The sequence below is a fragment of the Misgurnus anguillicaudatus genome, chromosome 12 (assembly GCF_027580225.2).
Source record: "Misgurnus anguillicaudatus chromosome 12, ASM2758022v2, whole genome shotgun sequence".
Classification (NCBI taxonomy): Eukaryota; Metazoa; Chordata; class Actinopteri; order Cypriniformes; family Cobitidae; genus Misgurnus; species Misgurnus anguillicaudatus.
In genome coordinates this window covers 32,522,329-32,546,607 of record NC_073348.2, presented here as the reverse complement: position 1 = coordinate 32,546,607, position 24,279 = coordinate 32,522,329, and the positions used below count along the sequence as shown (strand labels likewise).

Here is a 24,279-nt window from a genome sequence, read left to right as displayed (position 1 = left end):
TCTCGCGGTACTTTGACGTCATCCGGCTGTCGGTTCTTGTGGCGCCGCATGAAGTCGGACAAGCCTAGTATTGCAAAAGCGAGTTCAGCGAACATTGCGTAAATCATGACGCAAAGTGGCGCTATTTATTATTTGGCGATCTCGTTTTCTGCCACTGTAAAATGTTACTTTTAGACAGTATCATGTAGGAGATTATGTTGACATTAACTTTACATCTGAAATCAGTGTAACTATGTAAATAAATGTTAAATATTATTCAAACGCACGTCAGATTTAATTGCTTGCTTACCGACACAGATAACTGATTGTTTGGGTTTTCGCCTGTGTGTGTTCTGCGTTGTTTATTGGTTGGTTCACGTTTTTGGATGGCCAATCAGCGTATTGTTGCTAGGCCGTTCTAAATCGTCTATTGGTCGCCTTGGCTGTCAATCAGACAAGACGCTTGCATGGCGAGGCCCGACTCTCAATGTTGTTGTATTTACAGAGCGCAGCTCACGAGGTGCGGAGCTGACGGAGCTGACGAAGATACTTGGACACTTTATAAAATAACTTTAAAAAATGATGACATACGGTTTTTCATGAAGCAGCAGTTTAAAGGAGTTCAAGAAAGTTCGACCTGCGCGTATTTTTAATTCAAGGTAAAATGACTACACACATTCATAGTGCGTTTTGATGACACTGTATCTTTAGTTTCCAAATAAACCCAACTGGTGTTATTCTGTAAATGGCATTATATGACAGCTCTGTAAATTAAATATATATAGTTTGTACGTTTCTATGTTGACTTTAGAGTTAATCTCAGTGCCAAGGATAAATGCCTGCCTGGATTTAAAGTCAGATAATCTATCTATAGAAACATCAGTGCATCATTGCATAGTTGAAATGGTAACCATATATTCTTTCTATCTGTCAGCTGTAGAGAGAATATATGGTTAATATTTAATATATATTTAAATCAGGTTGTCACCCCTGAAACTTTGCATTGTGTACTGTCTTGGGTATCTTATGTAACACTGCTGGTAATGTTGGCACATAATGTACAAAGAATAAAACTATTTACGTTGTCAAAATGTCATCTTTTACCTGTAGTTGTTTTAGCATCTTAAGTGTGTTTAACTGTAAAATCTTTTGTGTTTAACTGTCAAACTGCAAATTAAAGTTTATAAGATTCGATCCAATGTGAGGCTTTTAATGCAGGGGTGTTTATAAGTGCAAAATAGTGATAATATGAGATCATTTGGTAATGCTTGACATTATACTAGTGTGCACGTGACAAAGAATGAATAGTTACAGGGATAGATATTGTGATAAATGATGGTAGCCTCACAGTTAACAGCACCTACCGACTTCCAATATTTTTTTTCTCAAGTCAATGGGTGCCGTTAAAGGATTAGTCTTTTCTTAAAAAGAAATCCAGATAATTTTCTCGCCACCATGTCATACAAAATGTTGATGTCTTTCTTTGTTCAGTCGAGAAGAAACCATGTTTTTTGAGGCAAACACTCCAGGATTTTTCTCATTTTAATGGACTTTAATGGACCCCAACACTTAACACTTAACTCAACACTTAACATTTTTTTAAAATGGAGTTTTAAAAGACTCTAAACGATCCCAAACGAGGCACAAGGGTCCCACCTAGCGAAACGATTGTAATCTTTGACAAGAAAAAAGAAAAATATGCACTTTTAAACCACAACTTCCCATCTATCTCCGGTCCTGTGATGCGCCAACGCGACTTCACGCAATACGTTATCACGTCAAGAGGTCACGTATGACGAATGTGAAACTACGCCCCAGTGTTTACAAGTGTGGAGAAAGAGGACCGTTCCGACATTGTTGTATGTCGAATGATACTAATTAATGTCTTTGTGTCAGTTTATTGTTTAAAATTGCCGCAAATGTGCGTTTCATATGTAACACGTAACCTTTCTACTGGCACAGGACCGGAGATAGACGAAAAGTTGTGGTTTAAAAGTGCTTATTTTTTATTTTTCTTGTCAAAAATGACAATGGTTTCGCTAAATAAAACCCTTATGCCTTGTTTGGGATCGTTTAGAGTCCTTTAAAACTCAGTTGAAAAAACTGTTAAGTGTTGAGTTAAGTGTTAAGTGTTGGGGTCCATTAAAGTCCATTTAAATGAGAAAAATCCTGGAATGTTTTTCTCAAAAAACATAATTTCTTCTCGACTGAACAAAGAAATACATTAACATTTTGGATGACATGGTGGCGAGTAAATTACCTAGATTTTGTTTTAAGAAAATTTACTAATTCTTTAAGTGTGGTTACCATCATTTATCTCAATATCATCTTTTTTTCAACTGAAGAAAGAAATGCATACAGGTTTAGAACAACACGAGGGTGAGTAAATGATAACAAAACTTTCATTTTGGGAGTGAACTGTTCCTTTAAAAAATTACAGTATTGCCAAAATTTGCATTTATAAGAAGCAACACAGTGTCTATGCATATGAAGTAGGTTATTAGATGTTAGTCAGTACTTACAGAATGTAAAGTGCATCTTATAGCATCTTTATAAAAATCTACAATATAAACAAAACATGAATAAAAGGACATCAAACTTAAATATGAGATATTTTTAGTTTGTGGATGTTTGATATTTAACCATATAGTGTGTTGTGCAACTGTGGTGTACTTTTTATCACAATGGCAGTGAATCAAACACACATACACAAGCCTGTTGTCATTTAAGCATTAGCCTTCTGAATTGGTTTAGCTCTGAGTTGCGACTACCAGAGGTGCTGATCTGGTGCTGCCATCTGTACTATCAGTCTGGTGGGTTTTACTATGGCCTACATACAAGCTGCTTTATTGACATCCACGTACACATTTGTCTGACCTGGATCTATTCCTCTGTCTCTCCATCTGACCCACTCCGATCTGATCCTCTCTTTTTTATTTTGATTTTTTTCAACAAAATTGCATAAAGAAAGAATCACACAAAAAAAATCACAGATATCTGTACTTCCGTGTTAAAATAATGTGGACATGAGCCAAAAAGTTCTAAGTGGACTTAATCATGTTTTTGTTTTTTATAAATTATTAATCCATCAGGTGTATGAATGGGTGATTCTCACAAAATTCAGATTTAGAAGTTGTCCGGCATCAGAATTTTAAAAAAGCGCTTGAAGACAATTTTTTTGCACATATAAGATTAATTTCTGAACTTACTATAACCTTCATTTTTAGAGGATTTAAAAAATATTTCCTATAGAATTTTTAACCTTTTTTTTAGATTATCATTATCAAGAAGTATCATTACCGCAACATGATATTACATTAAATAGGCATATACAAACTCATATTTCGGTTATGAGAACTAAAAACTTGTCTAGGTATTATGACAAACAAAATGTAAACTTTTATTTGGGGAGAAAAAAATAAGAACTGCTTACCTGGTAGTCATCTTGAGTGTCACAGTCAATTATGTCCCTTCCAACAACTTTTTTTTTTTTAAATGTTAGTTCCTTGAGGGCTTAAACAATAATTGAAAATTGTTGTGGAGGATGAGAAAACTTTTCTGGCCACATTTATATTCCTTATTATTGTCTTTACATTTACCAATTATCACCAAATACCACATGTTTCTTTACTGTAAATGTTTATAGTATAACATGCACTTTTATTTTTTAGGTTTTTTAATTATAAATATTTCGATGTTAAGGAACCCAAATCCAGTCATGGACACGTTGCGGTAATGAAAATTTCCCCTTAAATGTGGAAAAAAACAGCAAAATTGGTTTGTATGGTCATTTGAAATTATGTGCAAAATAGTACATGAAGAGATTTTTGTATGCTTCTTATTTTGATACTCTTACTTTGCATTTACTTTTTTATCAAAATGTTTCATGACACCTCATAAGTCTAATTTCGCGAGAATCACCCAAATGTATTTTAGTTTGAGATAGATAGCATATGTCAGTAAACAGCAGGGGTTTTGTCATTTGTGCTGACGGATTTCAAAGCACAGCAAAAAAGATGCTGCCTGCTGTGTATTATTTGGGGGGAAGCACTGCACCTGTCCAGTGGTCCTTATCCTTTTGGATGTCCTTTTACTGCTTGAAAAGCAAGGGAGTTTTGTAATCCTCTCATTTAAAAGATTAAGAGAATGAAATATAACTATTTATTTCGTGCTGAAGTACCTGTAACATGTGTTATTGTTATGTAACCAAGGCTTTTTATTAGAAACAGCAATTTGGCTGATACTTCGGGACAGAGATGTTCTTGGTGTATCATGCATTTATTTTATATGCCCATTGCCCACTTATGATACATTTATATGGATACTTGATTAGGGATGCATGATATATCGGCCGACATATTGTTATCGGCCGATAACTGCTTATTTTTAATATTATCAGTTATCGGTCTGATAGCAAAATTAGGCCGATAAATGAAAGCCGATAAATGATGGATTATTTTGGTTTGTTGAACCACTTCACTTGCTCATTGCTGGCCATGTGAAGTTTTGATTGGTGCTTTCTGTGACATAGCACGAAGATGACACGTGTTGCGGTCTTACGAAGAGTATGCTAGCAAAGACAAGATGTCCGCGGTCTGGGAGTTTTTCATTGTGAAAATAATATGAATATTTATCGGCCTATATATATATCGGTTATCGGCCCCCAAATATAAAGAGTTATCGGTTATCGGTATCGGCCAAAATTTCCATATCGGTGCATCCCTATACTTGATACATTTTCTTACTTTAAGATGATTGGGTAAACTCATGCAGCTGACTTGACACATGCACACAACGATACGAGAGGACAGGAAACTCATCATTTAAGGAATATCCTGTTTTTTTAAAAAGTTATCATCTATGATAGGCCAGTGCAGCATTCAGTATTAAATCAGAAACCAGTTTTTTTCTGCCAGTCATCAGCTGTGTGGTGAAGTGGAGGAAAGATAAGCCGAAGCCTCCGGACACTTGATAAATGAGACCTCTTCATTTTATATGTGTTTGGTCTGCTGCAGACTAATTTGGAATGGTAAACAGACAAAGCAGACGTAGATAAATCGAGGACCATTTCGGTGATTACAGACTCAGTAATTATATTGGCGACAGACATTTATCTTTGTCTCATCTGTCGAAAGCGGAATGAATTCCACCCTGTGTTCCCCAACATCCTCTATAAATTTCACTCGTAATTGTTTTACCTCCAATTAGCCTTTTACCCGCACACCACATCAATCCTTTGGCAATGCCACATAATCATGTTAGAAACCGCATGAGGAAGTAATGCCGAAAATGATGTTGGCTTTTGTGTGAGCGTGCCGCTTTACCAGTTAGCCAAATTATACAGCGTTTTTAATGGATGAGAGAACACAATGGTGGTTGATTACAATAGAGAGTCCAATTTCAAGCATCTGCCTGACCAAAACGGCCTCATTATGTATAGTATATTCTCTTATTTTAGTGGGCGTTAACACACGACACCATTTTTAACCGAAACTGGGAAAGTTTTTATGTGGTTTGGCTGTTTGATTATAAGACAATGGCATTTTGGTGTCTTTAAAATGCAACATTTGAAGATGGCTGAAAATGATGCTTTGTCTCATCAACTAGCTTTAGACCCCCTTTAAAGGAAACAACCTGCACATGAATGCAATAAACTTACGATTTCTGTTGTTTTATTATATCCTATATATTTGTTTTGCTAGTTCTAACCGCAGTAGTTTTTTGTTAAGGATGAATCAGAGACAGGCATTGATATTGTATGGGTTAAGTCGTCTGGCTGTCTCTTTGTGTTTGAACCCACATCATTGGCAGTTCTCCAGCTCTCTGCATTAAAAAGCTGCCTCACATACTGCGCAGCCAGTCTCACCACCTCCAGCTAACCCGAGGGCAGTCTGAGCGCAGGACCACACAATCACAGTTAGCTCACAGACACTTTGATTCATGTTATTTGCCTGTGTTTGGGCAATGTCGTTGTGAATGACGTCTCTGTGTGTGTCCCTCAGCATCAATCTGCATAATTTTTGCAATACCTGAAAGACAGGAATGTGTGAATTATACATAACCATAACCATAATGCTGTCTGATTGGCCTGCAGGTGTGGCTTTCTCTCTCCTGACGCGTCACCACGGCCCTCACCTGTGTGCTCCACTGTTTCTCTTGCGAGTCGTCCTGGGCTGACCGGCCCTTCCTGCTCCGGCCCCGTGCCGTCTCTCCCGCTGCGGTCACGATGACACGCTCCAAAACATTTCAGGCCTACCTGCCCAACTGCCATCGCACCTACAGCTGCATTCACTGCCGAGCGCACTTGGCCAACCACGATGAGCTCATCTCTAAGGTACTTTGAGATTAAGTTCAAGATAATAGATATCACAAGATTGAGCACTACTATCAGTGTTGGAGAAAGTTACTTTTAAAAGTAATGCATTACAATATTAAGTTACTCCCCAAAAAAGTAACAAATTGTGTTACTTAGTTACTTTCCATGGAAAGTAATGCTTAAGTTACTTTTAAGTTACTTTTGCGTTACTTTTTCTTACTTGGCTGAGGCTTGATCTCTTTCAGACCTTGCAGGTGTTTTTTATGATCAAGCTCCGGCTTGCCATCTTCGTTTCTAACTCAAACTGTTACCGTTCAGGCATACAGAGTATGTAATTCTACGTTAACATGTTTAGTTTAATTCAGTACATTATTTTATTTTTAAATTGAATTAATTAAAGGATTAGTCCATTTTCTTAAAAGAAAAATCCAGATAATTACTCGCCACCATGTCATCCAAAATGTTGATGTCTTTCTTTGTTTAGTAGAGAAGAAATTATGTTTTTTGAGGAAAACATTGCAGAATTTTTCTAATTTTAATGGACTTTAATAGAGCCCAACATTTAATACTTAACTCAACACTTAACAGTTTTTTCAACGGAGTTTCAAAGGACTATAAACAATCCCAAACGAGGCATAAGGGTCTTTTCTAGCAAAACGATTGTCATTTTTGACAATAAAAATAACAAATATACACTTTTAAAGCGAAAGCCGCTTGTTAGGGGTCAAGCCCAGAATGGGCGAGACCCCTATTGGGATTGTTATTAGGGGTCAAGCCCAGAATGGGCGAGACCCCTATTGGGATTGTTAGTTTTCTTATTATTATTATTATTATTATTATCTATTATTCTTCTTCTTCCGCCATTGCGTCTATGGCAGCCCATAGAACCGTACGTAGGAAAGTTATGAAATTTGGCACACTCATAGAGGACATTCCAAATAGTCACCACACCACATTTGGAGTGTCTATGTCAAACCCAATAGCGCCACCAACAGTCCAAATTTTCACTTACATTTTTGGTTATAACTGCTGACCCGTACGTCATAGAAACGCAATTCTTGTTTCTTCTGATTCCTTGGCTCATGCCGATTCGATTGCACCATATGACGTCATTTCCGTTATGCTAATTATTTCGATATTTTGAATTGTTTGTAAAACCTACTTTTTCGAACTCGTCCTAGAGCTTTTGTCCAATTTGCTTAAAGAATGTGTGTGTAGGATCTATAGACACTCATGGCAAAAAGTTATGGAATTCGTGTTGATTCACCAATCCGTTACCGTATAACGCGTCAATGAATTTTACGTAGAGCGCGAAAAAACGGATTTGAGGCTGTATCTTCACCAAAGTTAAGCGTATTCATACGAAACTTGATAGTTTTGATGGCAGTCACGACCTGAGGGTCCATGCCCAGTTTCGTCACAGCGCCACCTAGTGTTCACGAGATTTGAAAAATGGCTATTTTTGCTTATAACTACTGCAAACTTGAGTCTAAAATTATAAAAGTGCTATTGTTAGATTCCTTGAGGCATGCCGAGTCAAACGATACCAAAAGGTTTTCGGTCGGCCATTTTGGGGGTCGGCCATTTTGAATTTTAACTTTTTTTGTAGGAAAGTTATGAAATTTGGCACACTCAAAGAGGACATTCCAAATAGTCCCCACACCAAATTTGGAGTGTCTATGTCAAACCCGATAGCGCCACCAACAGTCCAAATTTTCACTTACATTTTTGGTTATAACTGCTGACCCGTACGTCATAGAAACGCAATTCTTGTTTCTTCTGATTCCTTGGCTCATGCCAATTCGATTGCACCATATGACATCATTTCCGCCATGCTAATTATTTCGATATTTTGAATTGTTTGTAAAACCTACTTTTTCGAACTCGTCCTAGAGCTTTTGTCCAATTTGCGTAAAGAATGGGTGTGTAGCATCTAGAGACACTCATGGCAAAAAGTTATGGAATTCGTGTTGATTCGCCAATCCGTTTCCGTACACCGCGTCAACAAATTTTACGCAGAGTGGGAACAAACGGATTTGAGGCAGTATCTTCGCCAAAGTTAAACATATTCACATGAGATTTGGTAGTTTTGATGGCAGTCATGACCTGAGGGTGCGTGCACAGTTTCGGTACAGCGCCACCTAGTTTGAGCATGTTGATGAGCAGGCCGTAATGGATTTGCGGCTATATCTTCGCAAAAGTTTTGCACATTGGCAGTGCTTCAGTGGTTCAGGGGTTAGTGGTGGTTGTCTACAAATCGGAAGGTTGGTTGTTCAAACCCCAGCTCCACTTGACCAAGTGTCAAAATGTCCATGAGTTATATGTCATAACAGTCATTGAAAAGTGATTTTTTTTTTGCTTATAACTACTGCAAAATTGAGTCTAAATTCATGAAAGTGCTATTGTTAGATTCCTTGAGGCATGCCGAGTCAAATGATATCAAAAAGTTTTCTGTCTGCCATTTTCAATAACAAAGCATACCAACTTTTTCAAAACTCCTCCTACAGCGTTCGTTTGATTGGCTTGGATTTGGTACACACAATCTAGACTCTAGAGAAAAAGTTTTTGTCAGTTGTTGTATAGCACATCAACAAATATAATGGCGAGCACGAAAATGGATTTGAGGCTATATCTTCGCAAAGGTTTTGCACATTGATGTGTGTATTGGCAGTGGTTCAGGGGTTAGTGTAGGTTGTCCACAAATCGGAAGGTTGGTGGTTCAAACCCCAGCTCCACCTGACCAAGTGATGAGGTGTCCATGAGTGAGACATCTAAGCCCAAATGCTCCCGATGAGCTGGATGGCTCTTGTGTGGCTGACACTGTATGAATAGGTGAATGTTTCACAACTTGTAAATGTAATGAACTGAGGGTGTATGGAATGTTTTGTTACAGCACCACCTAGTTCATCAGTGACATTTTTTGAAAGCCCTTGTAAACTTTTCAGTGCCCCTACTGGTTAAGAGTTTTGAGGCTTTATCTCCAGATCACTTTATCGTATGTACACCAAATTTGGATTTGTCATCACAATCATGACCTGAGGCACCATATTGTTTCGGTGCAGTGCCCCCAGTGGTCAAGTCATTTGAGGCTATATTTCAACATTGCTTAATCATATGTATATCAAATTTTGTGGGTGTCATCACAATCATGACCCAAGGCATCATCTATTGTTTCGGTGCAGTGCCACCTAGTGGTCAAGTGATTTGAGGCCATATCTCCACATTGCTTAATCATATGTACACCAAATTTGGTGGGTGTCATCACAATCATGACCTGATGCACCATCTATTGTATCGGTGCAGTGCCTCCTAGTGGTCAAGTCATTTGAGGCTATATATCAACATTGCTTAATTGTATGTATATCAAATTTGGTGGGTGTCATCACAATCATGACCTGAGGCACCATCTTTTGTTTCGGGGCAGTGCCCCCTCGTGGTCAAGTCATTTGAGGCTATATCTCAACATTGCTTAATCGTATGTATATCAAATTTGGTGGATGTCATCACAATCATGACCTGAGGAACCATCTATTGTTTCGATGCAGTGCCCCCTAGTGGTCAAGTCATTTGAGGCTATATCTCAACATTGCTTAATCATATGTATATTAAATTTGGTGGGTGTCATCACAAACATGACCTGAGGCAAAACCCATTGTTTCTACACAGCACTCAAGATTTGAAAAATTGCTATATTTGCCTTAATCTACTGAAAACTTCTTAAATCTTAAATCATGACGGTCATCAACCAATACTTCATTCTGTGCCCTTTTCGGCTTGACCCCGGCATCGCTGCTTGCAGCTATATTTTATGTTGTTACTGCTGAAACCGTCTATACAGGAACATTTCCCTAAAGGAGCTTTGTCTCTGTTAACTTTGTTTTTTACATCTACGTGTGTTCTGTACTGATGGATGAACAGCAGTGTTGATATTCTAATGTATTTACAATACCAGAGCTGTATTCTTGGCTTATTTGGAAGGCTAATTCCTCTCTTGTTCCCTTTGGAATTTCGAATGGGTGTTTAATAGCGGTATGTGATTTGTGAGTAAAATAAGCTGTGTCGTCTGTGATTTACATTACTTGAAGAGACTTTTATGTTTTTTATGCTTTATGTTCTCAGCATACATTACCCACAGTCGTACCAAAAATGTGACATTTCAAACCTTTTGTGCTTGAAAAACCCAAGTTCGTACATAATGGCTATAACAGTCAAGCACAGTGTTGGTTTTAATTCTTATATAGCAACTGTAACCAACACGTAACTGTTTCAAATTTCACTTTTGAGATATTTCCTTAACATTTACAAAATGAAAAAGCATTCGCACAATGTTAACCACAGGCATTATGTTACAAAAACACTGCTCTAAAAACTGACAAATTTTCCAGGTTTTAGAACTATAAAAATCTTCATCCATCCTTTCCTCAACCCCACTTGTCCATAAAATGTGATTTATACACAAGACCTAGGCGGTAGCCTCTACGCCTTAGGCTACACGTCAGTTTTCATTTATACTTCTGCGTCATTGTTCACAGTTCTAGAAGGCCAATCACAGCGCTTGCACTTTAAAAAGTGAAAGTTAGACAACTTAGTGACAACTTAAAAAATTACTTTCAATTGGTAGCACCTAAAAAATGTACGCTTTAAAAAAAGGTCAAGGTGGATTAAGGTAGCATGCACACCAAAGCTTTTATGCGGACGGCCGACGCATGTTTTCAGTTGTTTTCAATGGAAGTGGTTTCTCAAAAAAACTCAACAGCTTGCGTTTTTTCCCGCACTGAAAGCAGTTTTCCGCACAGAGAATTGAAAAATTCAACTTTGGGTGAAAAGCTCAGCTCCTCAATCTCAGTTCTCACACAGGAGGGGCAGGACCAATATCACAACAATCAACCAGTTCATTGTTCAAAGCGCTTAGCTGAAGAAAGCTGGCAGTCGGATGAAAAAAAGTGTTATTCGGCGTCTGCCGGGCGTTTTCAGCGACCTAAAAAAGCTTGGGTGTGCACAGCCCCTAAGTAAAAAATATAGGTGTTACCAATTGAAGTAATTTTTCAAGTTAAACTAAATTTCTGTTTTTTCATTGTGCGGCCCACGTAAAATTGACACATTGTTACATTTTTGGAGAGGTGCCTGTCAGGATACACCGCCGTCCACTCGACGCAGAAGTATAAATTGGACTTAAAGCCCTATCCCAACATTTTGGGCCCGATGGCCACTCCATCACAGGGACCTAAACATTACAATAAACATTAAAGGACAAGTTCAGTATTTTACACTTAAAGCCCTGTTTTCAGATTGTTTATGATGAAATAGAACGGTTTTGACTGAAATTTCGACATATGCGGCTGCCCAAGAATTTTAGGGTGTTTGTGTTTCAGCTCCCACCTCTACAATGGGTTTAATGGTGCACTGGAACAATCCTTCCTAAAATGCATTAAACTTTCGTTTACAAAGACGTGAAACTCACCGAGTGGTCAGGGGTGTTCACTGATATGCTCACACAAAAATCGCTGCAAAATACGCATTCCAACAGGTTTTATCGTAGTTTTTGCCAACTCCATTGACTTGTATTAGTTGTGCTGTGAGGTACGGTATTACTCCGCGCCGGGAACTTTGTTTCTGTTCTTGCAATTGGCAATGGCGGATTAGCGCCACCAACTGGGCTGGAGTGTCTATTATTCAAGCTCTAAGCGGAAGAATGTACCTGTGTGGGGCGTTTGGAAAAATAGGTCCACAAGTTAACAACGAATGCTAAAACACCTGTTGGAAAGCATCTTTTAACGCGATTCCTGCGTGAGCATATCACCGAACACCCCTGACCACTCGATAAGTTTCACGTCTTTGTAAACGAAAGTTTAATGCATTTTAGAAAGGATTGTTCCAGTGCACCATTAAACCCATTGTAAAGGTAGGAGCTGAAACGCAAACACCCAAAAATTCTCGGGGCAGCCGCAAATGTCGAAAATTCAGTCAAAACCGTTCTATTTCATCATAAACAATCTGAAAACAGGGCTTTAAGTGTAAAATACCGAACTTGTCCTTTAAATTTATCTCATCACCCACTTCTTGTCACTTCCCATTTAAATGCCTTTAATGACACGTAATTTTACCTACATTATCTCTGTATTATTTGCACAAAGACAGCTGCCATTGCACACTTGCCAATTATGTGTAAGTGAAATTTAAAATGTGCATCCAGCATTGATCTAAGCTCTGCAAAGTGATGTCGTAAAATATTAACATTTTGTGTGTATAATCTGTATGTGAGTAGTGGTTGAGTATGCAGAATGTGGGTCAGTAAGGCACTTACATGACATACATGCCACACAGTCAAGGATCAAGAGATTTTTACAGTAATCATGTCTCTGTGGTCAGAAATTAGGACACTGTGATATACCCACAGTCCAAAAGTCAAGGTTTTGGCTGAATGATTTCTTGATTGTCTAACACAGGGTTTTGATAGACTTTGTATGTATGCCATGGGCGTTTACAGATGTATGTACAGATTTGAAATGCTCCATTAAGTAGATGTTCACATGATGTGCTTGCAAAATAAACAAAGTGATATCCGGCATAAAATAAATAACATTTCCCATAACAAGTCCCTTGAATACTGCAGGCAGTGTTGAGGTTGAAGATCTCAATTATTATAAATGGAAATGGCAGTTCAGTACAATAGGAGGCTTGTGTTTTAGATTCAATCTTTGGATGTTTTTTCAAGGAAACATATCCAGCATTTATCCAGAGACGTTTAGTCACATACTGGCTTCTGATCAAAGAAGTAAAATGTGTATGTATTATAAATGGAGCATTACTTGAATGCATAGATATATTTTGGTTCCAGCAAGCTCTGGTAGATTATTTAGCCGTTAGGACAAGAAAGCCTTTATTGCTATGCTGTTCGTTGGAGTTCAGCCAAAATGAAACCACCCTAATGATCTTTTGATCCACGCACATATAGTCTGCTTTCAAACACCCATAATCACAGCCGTGCCTCTGTTTCACATCATTCATGGCAAACCCCGTGTGCCAAGGCCCTGAATAGAGACGGGGAAAAAGATTGCCTGATATACATGTAGTCATATTACGAAATGAATTCAATTAGTCTGACTCTGAAATTGGTACAACGCATTTAAATGCATGTTCATTTTTGGCAGTAATTTATTTTTCCAGAGCAATAATCTGTTTCTCCTTTTTTCCCTTTGCAGTCTTTTCAAGGGAGCCAAGGCAGGGCCTACCTCTTCAATTCGGTGTAAGTGCTGATATATAAGTGCTGATATAATTGTGTAAAGCACATATTGTATTTATACCAGGGGGCTGTTGAATGCTTTATTGAAATTGGTTGAGAAATCTTCCACGTGTATGCACACCTAACCTGTCACATGTCTAAAAATAACCACCAGAGCAATGTCTGTGGTAACCGTGGTATAAGCGAAATAATTGACTTTGGTCCTTTAAATTATTTTCGAATAATTAAACAGCCCATCATAAATTATTCCTTGCATATAAACTAAAATTATAACACATAACATAATTTTTTCTCAATCAGGGTGAATGTAGGGTGTGGTCCAGCAGAGGAGAGGGTCCTTCTGACAGGTCTTCATGCTGTGGCCGATATCTACTGTGAGAATTGTAAAACCACACTGGGCTGGAAATATGTAAGTTATCATACCAGATACATAGACAAACACACTATGAAAAAAGATACAAACACATTCATTCCTCGTAGAGACTCGCAGAGAGAGAAACTTTATCTAAGTGGCACACCCGCATGACCTGCATACCACATTACTAATCTACTCCTGACAACATCTGAGCACCTTCTGTTTTTCTAGACAAAACACAATTATTTCAATCTAGGGGATTTTCTTTTCGTTACAAATCAAAACTTGGCAGCAGACTGCTAACTGAAATACAAATTAGTGAATTATTCCACTGGATGAAAGGAAGTCAGATCTCGCATTACACAGAATTACAGGTGGTTTGCATAAGCGTTCAATTGAAGCCCAAATGCGTGACCTAACACTGAATCAGCCATTTTGTGAGTAGACAAAAACTACTTGCTTTCTGTTTTTAAAGGGATAGTTTCCCCAGAATGCAAATTTTATCATGAATGATTTACCCTTGTGTCGTTCTAAACCTGCAAGTCCTTCAATTGTCTTTGGAAAACATTTTTAGATAGACAGGGAGGTTTGTGACTGTCCCGTAGACTGATATTTAGCCGACGCTATTCAAGACCAGAAAAGAATGAAAAACATTGGCAAAAATGTCCATGTACCATCCGTGGTTTAATAAAAATATTGTGAAGCGATGGGAATACTTTTGTGCACAAAGAAAACAAAACAAACAACTTTATTTAACAATTTGTTTTTGTCGTTCGCACGTTCACGAGCAGACTACGGGTTCACACCGTGACTTCCTGACGTCATTGCTTAGCATGAACTCGTAGCCTGCTCGTGAACGTGTGAAAAAGAAAAACAAATTGTTGAATAAAGTTGTTTTGTCACAAGCCTCCCGGTTTTCATCAAAAATATCTAGTATTAAAGGGATAGTTCACCCAAAAATGAAAATAATGTCATTAATGACTCACCCTCATGTCGTTCCAAACTCGTAAGACAGTTTAAGATGTTTTATATTTAGTCCGAGAGCTTGTTGTCCCTTCATTAAAAATCTACGTACGGTATACTGTCCATGTCCAGAAAGGTAATAAAAACATCATCAAAGTAGTCCATGTGACATCAGTGGGTCAGTTAAAATGTGTTGAAGCATTGAAAATAAATTGTGGTCCAAAAATAAAAAAATATGTGTTATGTGTTGGCCCTCGAGCTTTGAATAGGCAAAGTGAAGACTTATGGCAAAATACAGTAACAATCACTGTCATAATCATAAACATAGACAAATTATCTGGTAAAAGTCTGGTAAATTATGGTTCACATACCAAACACAATAGAGCCCACTATAATGCAACCTATAGCCTAATAACATGGCAAGACACGCAACCTCTTTTCATTTCTATTCTTATGTGATCACTTTCAATTCAGATTCACAGCACAAACCTGGCATGCACTGGGTTGACACAACTTATCAAAAAGTGCTATTGGAGGATCAGGCCTCAAGGAATACAGCTCATTTCAGTCCAATAGGATTACATGTAGGCTAACATATCATTGCTTAATAAAACAGACAAACAGAGGAACACTGCTTTTTGCCAAACAATGAATATAGGCTCCCATACAAAGGCTGGTAAAAACTTTAAACAGTGATGATTAAATGTTCTATTTAGATAACCATGTTTAAGTCTACACTAATGTTATGTTGTAGTTTAGGTTGCTGTTTGTAATAAAACTGTAGATAGCATAGTAATAGCCTAGCAATCTATTATGTATATGGACTGTAATCATAGCAAAGCTTACCATTGCTGGTGTGATATGGGTTTTACTGGCAACATTTCTAAAAGTCTCTTTACTTCTGAGGTTCAAGCAGCACAGGAGACCGATAGAAACTTTCTGTTGCTTTTACTTAGTGCTCTTATTCGCAAAGTATGCGTGTGCGGCGCTACCGGACCTGATTGCGACCACTTTAGTCAATGCTTAAACAGCCGCGGACTTCCCAGATTCGGCTCTATATCTATATTTGACGCGCACCGCGTCCAAATCGCATTTCAAATACAAAGTTAAAGAACATGTTGCATACAGCACATGGAAACAGACATACGCTGCGTCCCAAACCACCTACTTCCATACTATATAGTAGGTAAAGAGTGCGAGACGTAGTGCTTTTCGCCCACTATATGGAAGTATGCGGTTTGGGACGCAGCCATTTACACACAGCTTTTTCATGTGTGGATGCTGGTCGCGCGCATTGGTCAAAAATAAAAATTTAAAATAACACGGTCTAATTTTGCATTGTTGTAACGCGCTCGTTACTAAGACTGTAACGAGTAAAATATTACCAAAATTTTACGAGTAATGCGTTATATTACTGCGTTACAGCAAAAACTAATATATTACTGTAATATATTATATTTTGTAATGCGTTACTCCCAACACTGTTTGTAATACTGCTTTTTAAACGCTCACCAACTGTCCATTATATTTAGATTTCTCAAATCTTCTCACTTTTACCAATACACTTGTTTTCCTAACTTTCTCTCATTTTCTCTTCTTCTTTACATTAGGAGCATGCCTTCGAGAGCAGTCAGAAGTACAAGGAGGGCAAATTTATCATCGAGCTGGCCCACATGATCAAGGACAACGGGTGGGACTGAAGACATCCCCACGGATGGCGTACTGGAAAGAGATGTACAGCATATGAATAAATAGTTTCATGATCTGGCTGTAACTTTCTCCCTGGAAATCTATCTGGCACACAGCTAAACCTTGACGATATAAGGTTTATAGCAGCACCACACCACCCGAATGTAACACGCGTGTGTGACTGAACGAATGTGTGCCGGCTAGACACCAAGTGTGTGCGTATACTATGTATTTTTTAAAGACAGTGAGTGTGTATGCTCCTCTTGCCAAGGTCTTTGAGACGCCGCGGTTTGTCTCATACTCAGGTTTGAACTAAAATGGCTGGATCCATGGAGAACGAGGGTGAAAGACAAACCCATTAAAGCCTGGAGTATAGTTCAGTCGAACGCAAAGCATAGTTTATTTGACACGTACACGGACACAGATGTTGTGACAAATTGCAATATCTAGCCTGGGTTACATACTCCTGTGCATGCACGACGACGGTGCACGTACAGTACGCGTGCACTATTTTGATGATGAAATTAGCATCATGCGCCACTGTACGCTGACCCGGACTTATAAACTGAACTATACTTCAGGCTTTAGCACGGCACCTTTACTTCATTAGTGTTTGTTGTAAACGTGGCAAGAAATATAGTCAAATTAAAGGACGATCCATTTCTTGCCTGTTTACCTATTGTTTGCTTTTTGTGTCTTCATTTCTTTCTTCTCCTTGCATGTTTATTTATATTTATATTTATTCTGTTTATTTTGACATGCTGTTTTGTTGTAGGAATGTTACACCTACAGTATGGTTACAGTAGTGGATGTAGCAATGTTTTCTACATTTCCTTTACAGATTGTATTGAGTATCTTTTTAAATGTGTTTGGTGATTATAGGGTAAATGACGCATTTATATGCCATTTATAGGGCACAGGTCATATAAGTATGTGAGTCTTTAGCCCGACCCAGCGGTTTTATAGTGGTGTCCCCTTTGGTCTCATTATTTCCCTCCAAATCACAGAAAGTGGTATACCAGATTTTCTCACAATGTGTTAGCGATCGACAGCTTATGTGCCAATGAGTGAGGTAATCCAGCAAGGGCTTATTTATAAAAAGCCTTGGCACAACCAAAGACCTTCATCAAGCATACGCTGACCAAACTGAGTTTGATTTGCTGTTTTAGTCGTGGTGTTGTGTCAACTCTGTCGTTTGGTTCGGTTGTGTTGTCTTGTGTGAATCAAAAGTGACTTTAGCGTTAGTCTTTTTTTAAGTGTGTATTTATGATTATGAGTAATTATTGTTTAGCACAAGATCTTACTTCTGTGTGTATTGTTCTGTGCGCCACCTATCTCAACTTTTTTTAAGGAAAAGTTTGAGTAATTTTGAATCAGAATATTTTTAATCTGATATCAATAAAGTTGTCATTTTTAATGTCCTTTAGCAGTTGGTTTGTATGTTTTACACCCAAATACAAGAGAGTACAATAAATACTCCAAATTATGCATCCCAAAGGTTGTAATGTTATTATCTTTATATACAATTTTTAAATCTTTTTTGCTGCTGTATAACTCAGTTCGAACCCAGGGAACATGTTGATAAAAATGTATACCTTGTAATATACTGTAAGGCGCTTTGGTTAAAAGCGTCTGCCAAATGCATAAATGTTATTGTTTAGGTGAACTAAAGCTTTCTGGGAAAGTCTGAAGTATGTGAATCAGATCCAATATTCCAGTTGCATAACATAGCCAGTAAGTTAAGACGGAGTCTGTTAAGAACTAGTCTGACCAACTAGCAATTATAGTTAGAGCTAATCAGTCTTACTTTATTAAAATAAGATCACTCTACATTTGTAACTGACTTAAACAGAGAAGAAAATACTACTTGTAAGACTAGCAGTTACACCTACTGGGTGATTCTCACGAAAACTTGGTTTTAAAAATGTCAAGCATGAAAATGTAAAAATTGCTTAAATTTACTTTTTTTCCCACCAGACATTGAAAAACAAAGTCTGGAGTAAATGGAAACATTAATTTAAAAACTTTTACTTATCATTTAACACTTTTTCTAACATAATTTTAAAAATTAGTCCTAAAAAATCTCATTACCGCAACAGTCAGAAAACATCAACACTGACATATTTTCAAAATGACATGACAAACCTGAAAGAACATAATTTGGAGATTCTGCACATGCATTTAAAAACAAAGTATTATGCTTCTATTAATTAAATTAACATTTAATAAGCATATGTTGCGGTAATGTTAATCAAAATGTCGTGTAAGCATTCTGACAAGACAATATTTCAAATTAACTGTAAAAAAAAATGATCTTACCTGGTAGCCATCTTGAAGTAACTGGTCCATGTGCTTGGTCACTCAAAATCAAACTTTATTAAAATTCGGTATGTGTGCTTAAACTGTTCTCAAAAAGTGTTGCGGAGGATGAGAACATCAGGCATGGACACATCATTTTCCTAATTTTTCTTCATTATTATTATACATGAATATTCTGTAAATATTTTTTCTGTCATCTAAAGTAGTCTAGCAAAACATCCATTTATTTTTTTTCTTAATATTTTTGTGTTAATTTGATTAAATTACAACATAACGCATGTTCAAACACAGCCGGACACATTGCGGTAATGAGAATTTCAGCAGAAAATGAGATAAAATTTACAATTATAAATTCTTATGTTGAAATCACACATTGTGCAAAGTAGAACACAGTATTGTGTTAATTCTGATGCTTTTTAATGTTACTATATTACACATTTTAAAGCTAAAATCATTAGTGGCGTGGTGTTTCAATGGTTTCGTGAGAATCACCCTACTAGTATGCAACCAGCCACTGTTTATTTGGTTCTGATATTTGCATACTTATTCTGCATAAGTGTGTGTGGGTTCATGTGAAAAAAGAGCAGAGACTTGGGGTGGAAAACATTGTTTACAGAAGCAGATGGTGGGCAAACTCATAACCATGATACTAGAAGCAGCCATGTGAGTGACTCATATTGTGTTTCTCTCGTGGTGGTGCTAATGCCATGAATCTATTGTTTTAGTTAAGATGCCAGTGGGAATTGACACCCAGTGATCTTTTGCGACAACACTACATATTCATGAGAGCTTTCTTTCAAAACACATTTTCATTTAGGTTTAAGAGAGCCTGCAGGTTCCTGATTTTGCTTAATACTTGGCTTTTTTTCTAATAAGCAGTGGCGGCCGGTGACGTCTTTTTTCGAGGGCGCTCGATGCGAAGTTCGTCACAACATATATGTAGCCCATCATTCCTTTTTTCAAAATATGTGTTCTGCGCATCGAGAGATCCTGTGTGCATCACGCGTCTTGTCAAAATAAGTGGCTGCTGCAGACGCGTCTAAAGGGTTTATGATAAAAGAGACGCTCATGTTTGCCAGATATTCCCATAATCAGAGTTTACTGTTAAGGGAGTGTCTTGCGTGTATTTTGTGAACGTGAGCGTCTCTTTTATCATAAACGATTTTGACGCGTGTGCAGCAGGCACTTATTTTGACAAAACACGTGATGCACATGGTTCACATTACGCAACACACACATATTTTAAAAACGCAAGCAACACACATGACACTCCGAACACATATTTTGAATTAGCACCCCTCGGATGAGCAGTCACGAGCCGCCACTGCTAATAAGAGAATGGGAAATAATTATATATGGTCACGTCGTGAAAACAACAAATCTAATGGTGGCCTAAGACTTTTGCACAGTACTCTCTTACATGCATTTACATTTAGGCATTTAGCAGAAGCTTTTATCCAAAGCGTCTTACTAAGATTAGGAGACAATAAAGTGATTTGACTTAAGGAGGCAATAGTACAAAAGTGTCTTGCTTGCTCTCTCCCCAAAGCTGCCAGCAGTGTGGCTGCACTTAGCCAACATATACTAAACCTCTTACATGCCAAACCCACACTGTCTAAAAATAAGAGTGATAGCAATGTTTGTGTGTGAGAAATAGACGGAAAGAACCCAGAAAACCTGCTCTTTTGAAGAACTCATCTAACCCAAAGCAAGCCACCATGACCAACAACTACACCATAATACGCTGTAATTGAATACATTATAAAGAGCTTAGATGCAAAACCCTATGGGGCGGTTTCCCGGACAGGGATTAGACTAGTCCTAGACTTAAACACTTTTAAGAGCTCTCCATACTGAAAACAACTTGCACTTGCATATCTTAAAATACATCAGTGCCATTTGTTTTACCTCAAAATGCACACAGGTAATGTTTTAGAAAGGCATGTTTGTTAAAACTAGTTCTATTTCCAAATTAAACTAAGGCCTAGTCCTGGATTAAGCTAATCCTGGTCCGGGAAACCGCCCCTATAAGTGTGTCTGAAATGCTTTCTTGTAAATTTCTTGTTTTTATCAGACTTTTGATGGATTCTGCCAACAATCCGGTATGTCTGAATGGCCTGAGGCTGAGATTAAGCAGTTTTAAGGGAAAGCATTTGATGAATGTATAATATGTGCCGAGAGGTTAATATCATTATCTCATTTTTGACAGAGATGACATTTTGAGGCTTTTGCGTCTGAGCTCCTCATATATTTTATCTTAGTATCTGAATTAATTCAATTCAAATTTATTTATAAAGCGCTTTTCAAAACAAAGCAGCTTTACATTAATAGATGCAGGAGAAAACACAGAAAAATTGATGGACAACATAAGTAGCAGAATACAGCGGCTGAGATTAAACTGTACTAGCGAGCGTAGTAATAATGTAAAGTATAGAAGAGGGTGCTAAGTTAAGCCAATGTCAGCTGACTCCCCAGGGGTTGAAAAAACCTACTAGGAGAAAAACAATCCTAGGAGGGAAAAACCCTTGAGAGAAAGCCAGACACAGCTGATTCTATAGAGGATATACTATATATTAGATACTATTTTATACAATTTTAGTATCTGATTCATTGGCACCAAACCTTTAATTTCCCAGCATGTATAGCAGCTGGTCCCACAGAGCCTGTTCTGTCTGATTGCTATACATTCAGTCCAAAAACACTTTTCAAGCATTTTCAGACCATTTTGGCCACTTGTTAACCCTTATGTTGTCCAGGATGTTTTCATCCACTGGGGGATTTTTTTGGTCTTAATTTGGCCACAACTTTCTCTGTGTTTCAGAAAAAACTTGTTGACACATATTTTGAGAATGCTTTGAGTTTTTTCAAAAACTCAAAAATACACCATTGGCATAATTACTACCCTTTCGTGTTGTTCGTGGATAAAAACATCCACTAAATTAAACAGCTGTAACAATTTATCAGATGAATATTTGTTTACTTTTGCTTTTGTACAAATCTGTTAATCAACAGCCAGAAATTGAGCTCTGTTTATTTTTGCACAGGCCTACTAAAGGGTTAATGGTGCCACATGGTGATCAACAGTAAAAATAAAACATTTTACCTCTTGACAAAAGAAAAAAACACCAACAATTAAGAATACATGATAAAAGGGTGTCATGGACAAAGGAAGTCAATGGGGCCACGAACAATAAATGAACAATAAACAATAAACAATAAATGTTTTCACCCACGAACATGTAAATCAGGTAAATCAGGGGGAACTGTGAGGTGGGCTACTGTGTTTAATCAGGAAATAGAGACCAAAATCTAGGGGACGGGGGTTTGTTTATTACATGGCCCTCTCAGTGACAGATGGTTAAGGAGGGGGGCTGGCGAGGAGGTTGATGTTAGTAACATTGCCAAAACTGGTCTGATAGGGCAGGAATACTACAGTCAGTATTTCTTTTGTTCTTACTATCTAAATGTGTAACATATTCAAATAAACATATTGTTTACTTAAAAAATCTAATCAAAAAGGGTACATGAAGGAGCATCAACATACATGCACCTGTAGATTTGCAGGGCATGATTTTCCAGGACGTAATTTGCCCTTGCACTTCACGGTTCACACTGGGCCATTAATCTAAGCCTGGCCGGGTTAAAACTATTAGACCAGCAGAAGGTCTTCACCATCTGCACTGATGTCATAGCAGAATAAGGCCAATCAAAAGAATTAAAGGGGTGCCTGATTCCTGAATGTACTAGTGTGTGTGTGTGTGTGTGCGTGTGTACGCGCATGATAAGTGTTCAAAGCAATAGCACAAGTCCTTTCCCCTGGCAAACGGCCACACACACATCCTCCTCATGGGGTCCGTCTGAAAGAAACGTCTGAACCATGAATGAAATGGAAATGAGTGTTTTAGGCTTTGGGTAACACACCTGCCCTTTTAAAATGTTAGAGCAGCTGTTTTCCTGTGAACACTAAGCACATATGAATACAGCAACCACCTGCTGTGTGTGGACATTACCCATGCACTTTATTATTCTATCTTAGTAGGTGTTTGTTAACAAATTCCTCTGTGAATTAAGATACTACCAGGTGTCTCATCTTTCCAAGCTTTAGCAGGATCTCATCAGGACCTAACCAGTGGATTATTGCTATAGTAACGTGTTTTATTTTCTTAAGTATGCTAAAACAGCATGACGGTTGCTCATGTAATTCACTTTACAATCTTATATAAAAAATGACAATGGGAGGAAACTTTAAGTGAGTGAAACTGATATTAAGTGGAAACTGAAATGAGCAGCTTGTCCATCAGCTCAATTTTATATAATGTAGGCCTATGTATAATGTTGGGACGAATGTAATGCCATTTAATGTAAGATTTAAAAGCTTTCTAAAACAACATTAAACATTACGGGGCGGTTTCCCAGACAGGGATTAGACTAGCTCTAGACTAAAATAAAAGTAAGAACTGTCCAAACTAAAAAAAAAAAAATAAAAAAAAAAATACATCAGTGCCCTTTGCTTTGCCTTAAAATGTAATGTTTTTAGTAAGGTGTGTTTGTTAAAACTAGTTATATTTTTTAAATTAAACTAAGGCCTAGTTCTGGTTTAAAGGGATAGTTCACTTTAAAATGAAAATTCTCATTTTACTCATATCAAAAAGATATTTTGAGAAATTATGGTAAACACACAGAAGTAAGTGACCATTGACTTCCATAGTAGGAATATAATGAAAAAACATTTTGGAAGTATTGTGATAAATTACAAAGAAAATATTTTGATAAATGATGGTAAGCACACAGTTGACGGTATCCATTAAATTCCATTTTATTTTTATTCCTACTATGGAAGTATATGGTCACTTACTGCTTTGTGTTTACCATAATTTCTCAAAATATCTTCTTTTGTGTTCACCAGAAAAAAAGAAATTCTTACAGGTTTAGAACAACATGAGGATGAGTAAATGATGACAGATTTTTTTTATTATATAGTAAACTATCCCTTCAAGATAATCTGTGGCCGTTTCTCAATTCGAAGGCTGCACCCTCCGGAGGCTGCATTTCTAAGCTACATACGTCATCCAGACTGTCTTATTTCAGAATAGTAAAAATTATAAATTTGACTAAAATTATTAGTTAATCGTAAATTGTTGTAATATGCTTATAACTTGTCAATGTAATGCTCAGTAAACTAAAATGGGCCAGGCTTGATGACGTATGCAGCCTGCATATGGGACCTCCGCAGGCTGCAGCCTTTGGATAAAAAACGGCCCCGTCCGGGAAACCATTCCTACGTGTTGATGTATTTTCAAAAGTGATTTGCGCCATCTAGAGGATTTTAAATAATAATTTTAAACAAACATTGGCCGTTTCTCAATCTGAATGCTGCAGCCGAAGGTCGAATAAAGGATGCTTCTGATTGGTTAA

The 24,279-nt window shown here is 37.5% G+C and overlaps 1 protein-coding gene across 1 annotated transcript; it reads left to right on the top strand.

The window, feature by feature from the left end:
- Positions 1-511: 511 nt before the first annotated feature.
- ypel2a (yippee-like 2a) lies at positions 512-17,966 on the top strand. The gene is made up of 5 exons (XM_055208046.2): positions 512-638; positions 6,074-6,313; positions 13,498-13,541; positions 13,839-13,947; positions 16,467-17,966. The coding sequence occupies exons 2-5, from the start codon at positions 6,206-6,208 to the stop codon at positions 16,554-16,556; spliced, it is 351 nt and encodes a 116-aa protein (XP_055064021.1). The 5' UTR covers positions 512-638; positions 6,074-6,205; the 3' UTR covers positions 16,557-17,966.
- The last annotated feature ends 6,313 nt before the right edge of the window (positions 17,967-24,279 follow it).

What these genes read in the sequence shown, in the direction of transcription:
- ypel2a (XM_055208046.2), top strand. Translation starts at nt 6,206, where the DNA reads ATGACACGCTCCAAAACATTTCAGGCCTACCTGCCCAACTGCCATCGC. An exon ending in ACGATGAGCTCATCTCTAAG is followed by an intron (nt 6,314 to 13,497) that starts GTACTTTGAGAT and finishes TTCCCTTTGCAG; the next exon opens with TCTTTTCAAGGGAGCCAAGG. An exon ending in CCACACTGGGCTGGAAATAT is followed by an intron (nt 13,948 to 16,466) that starts GTAAGTTATCAT and finishes TCTTTACATTAG; the next exon opens with GAGCATGCCTTCGAGAGCAG.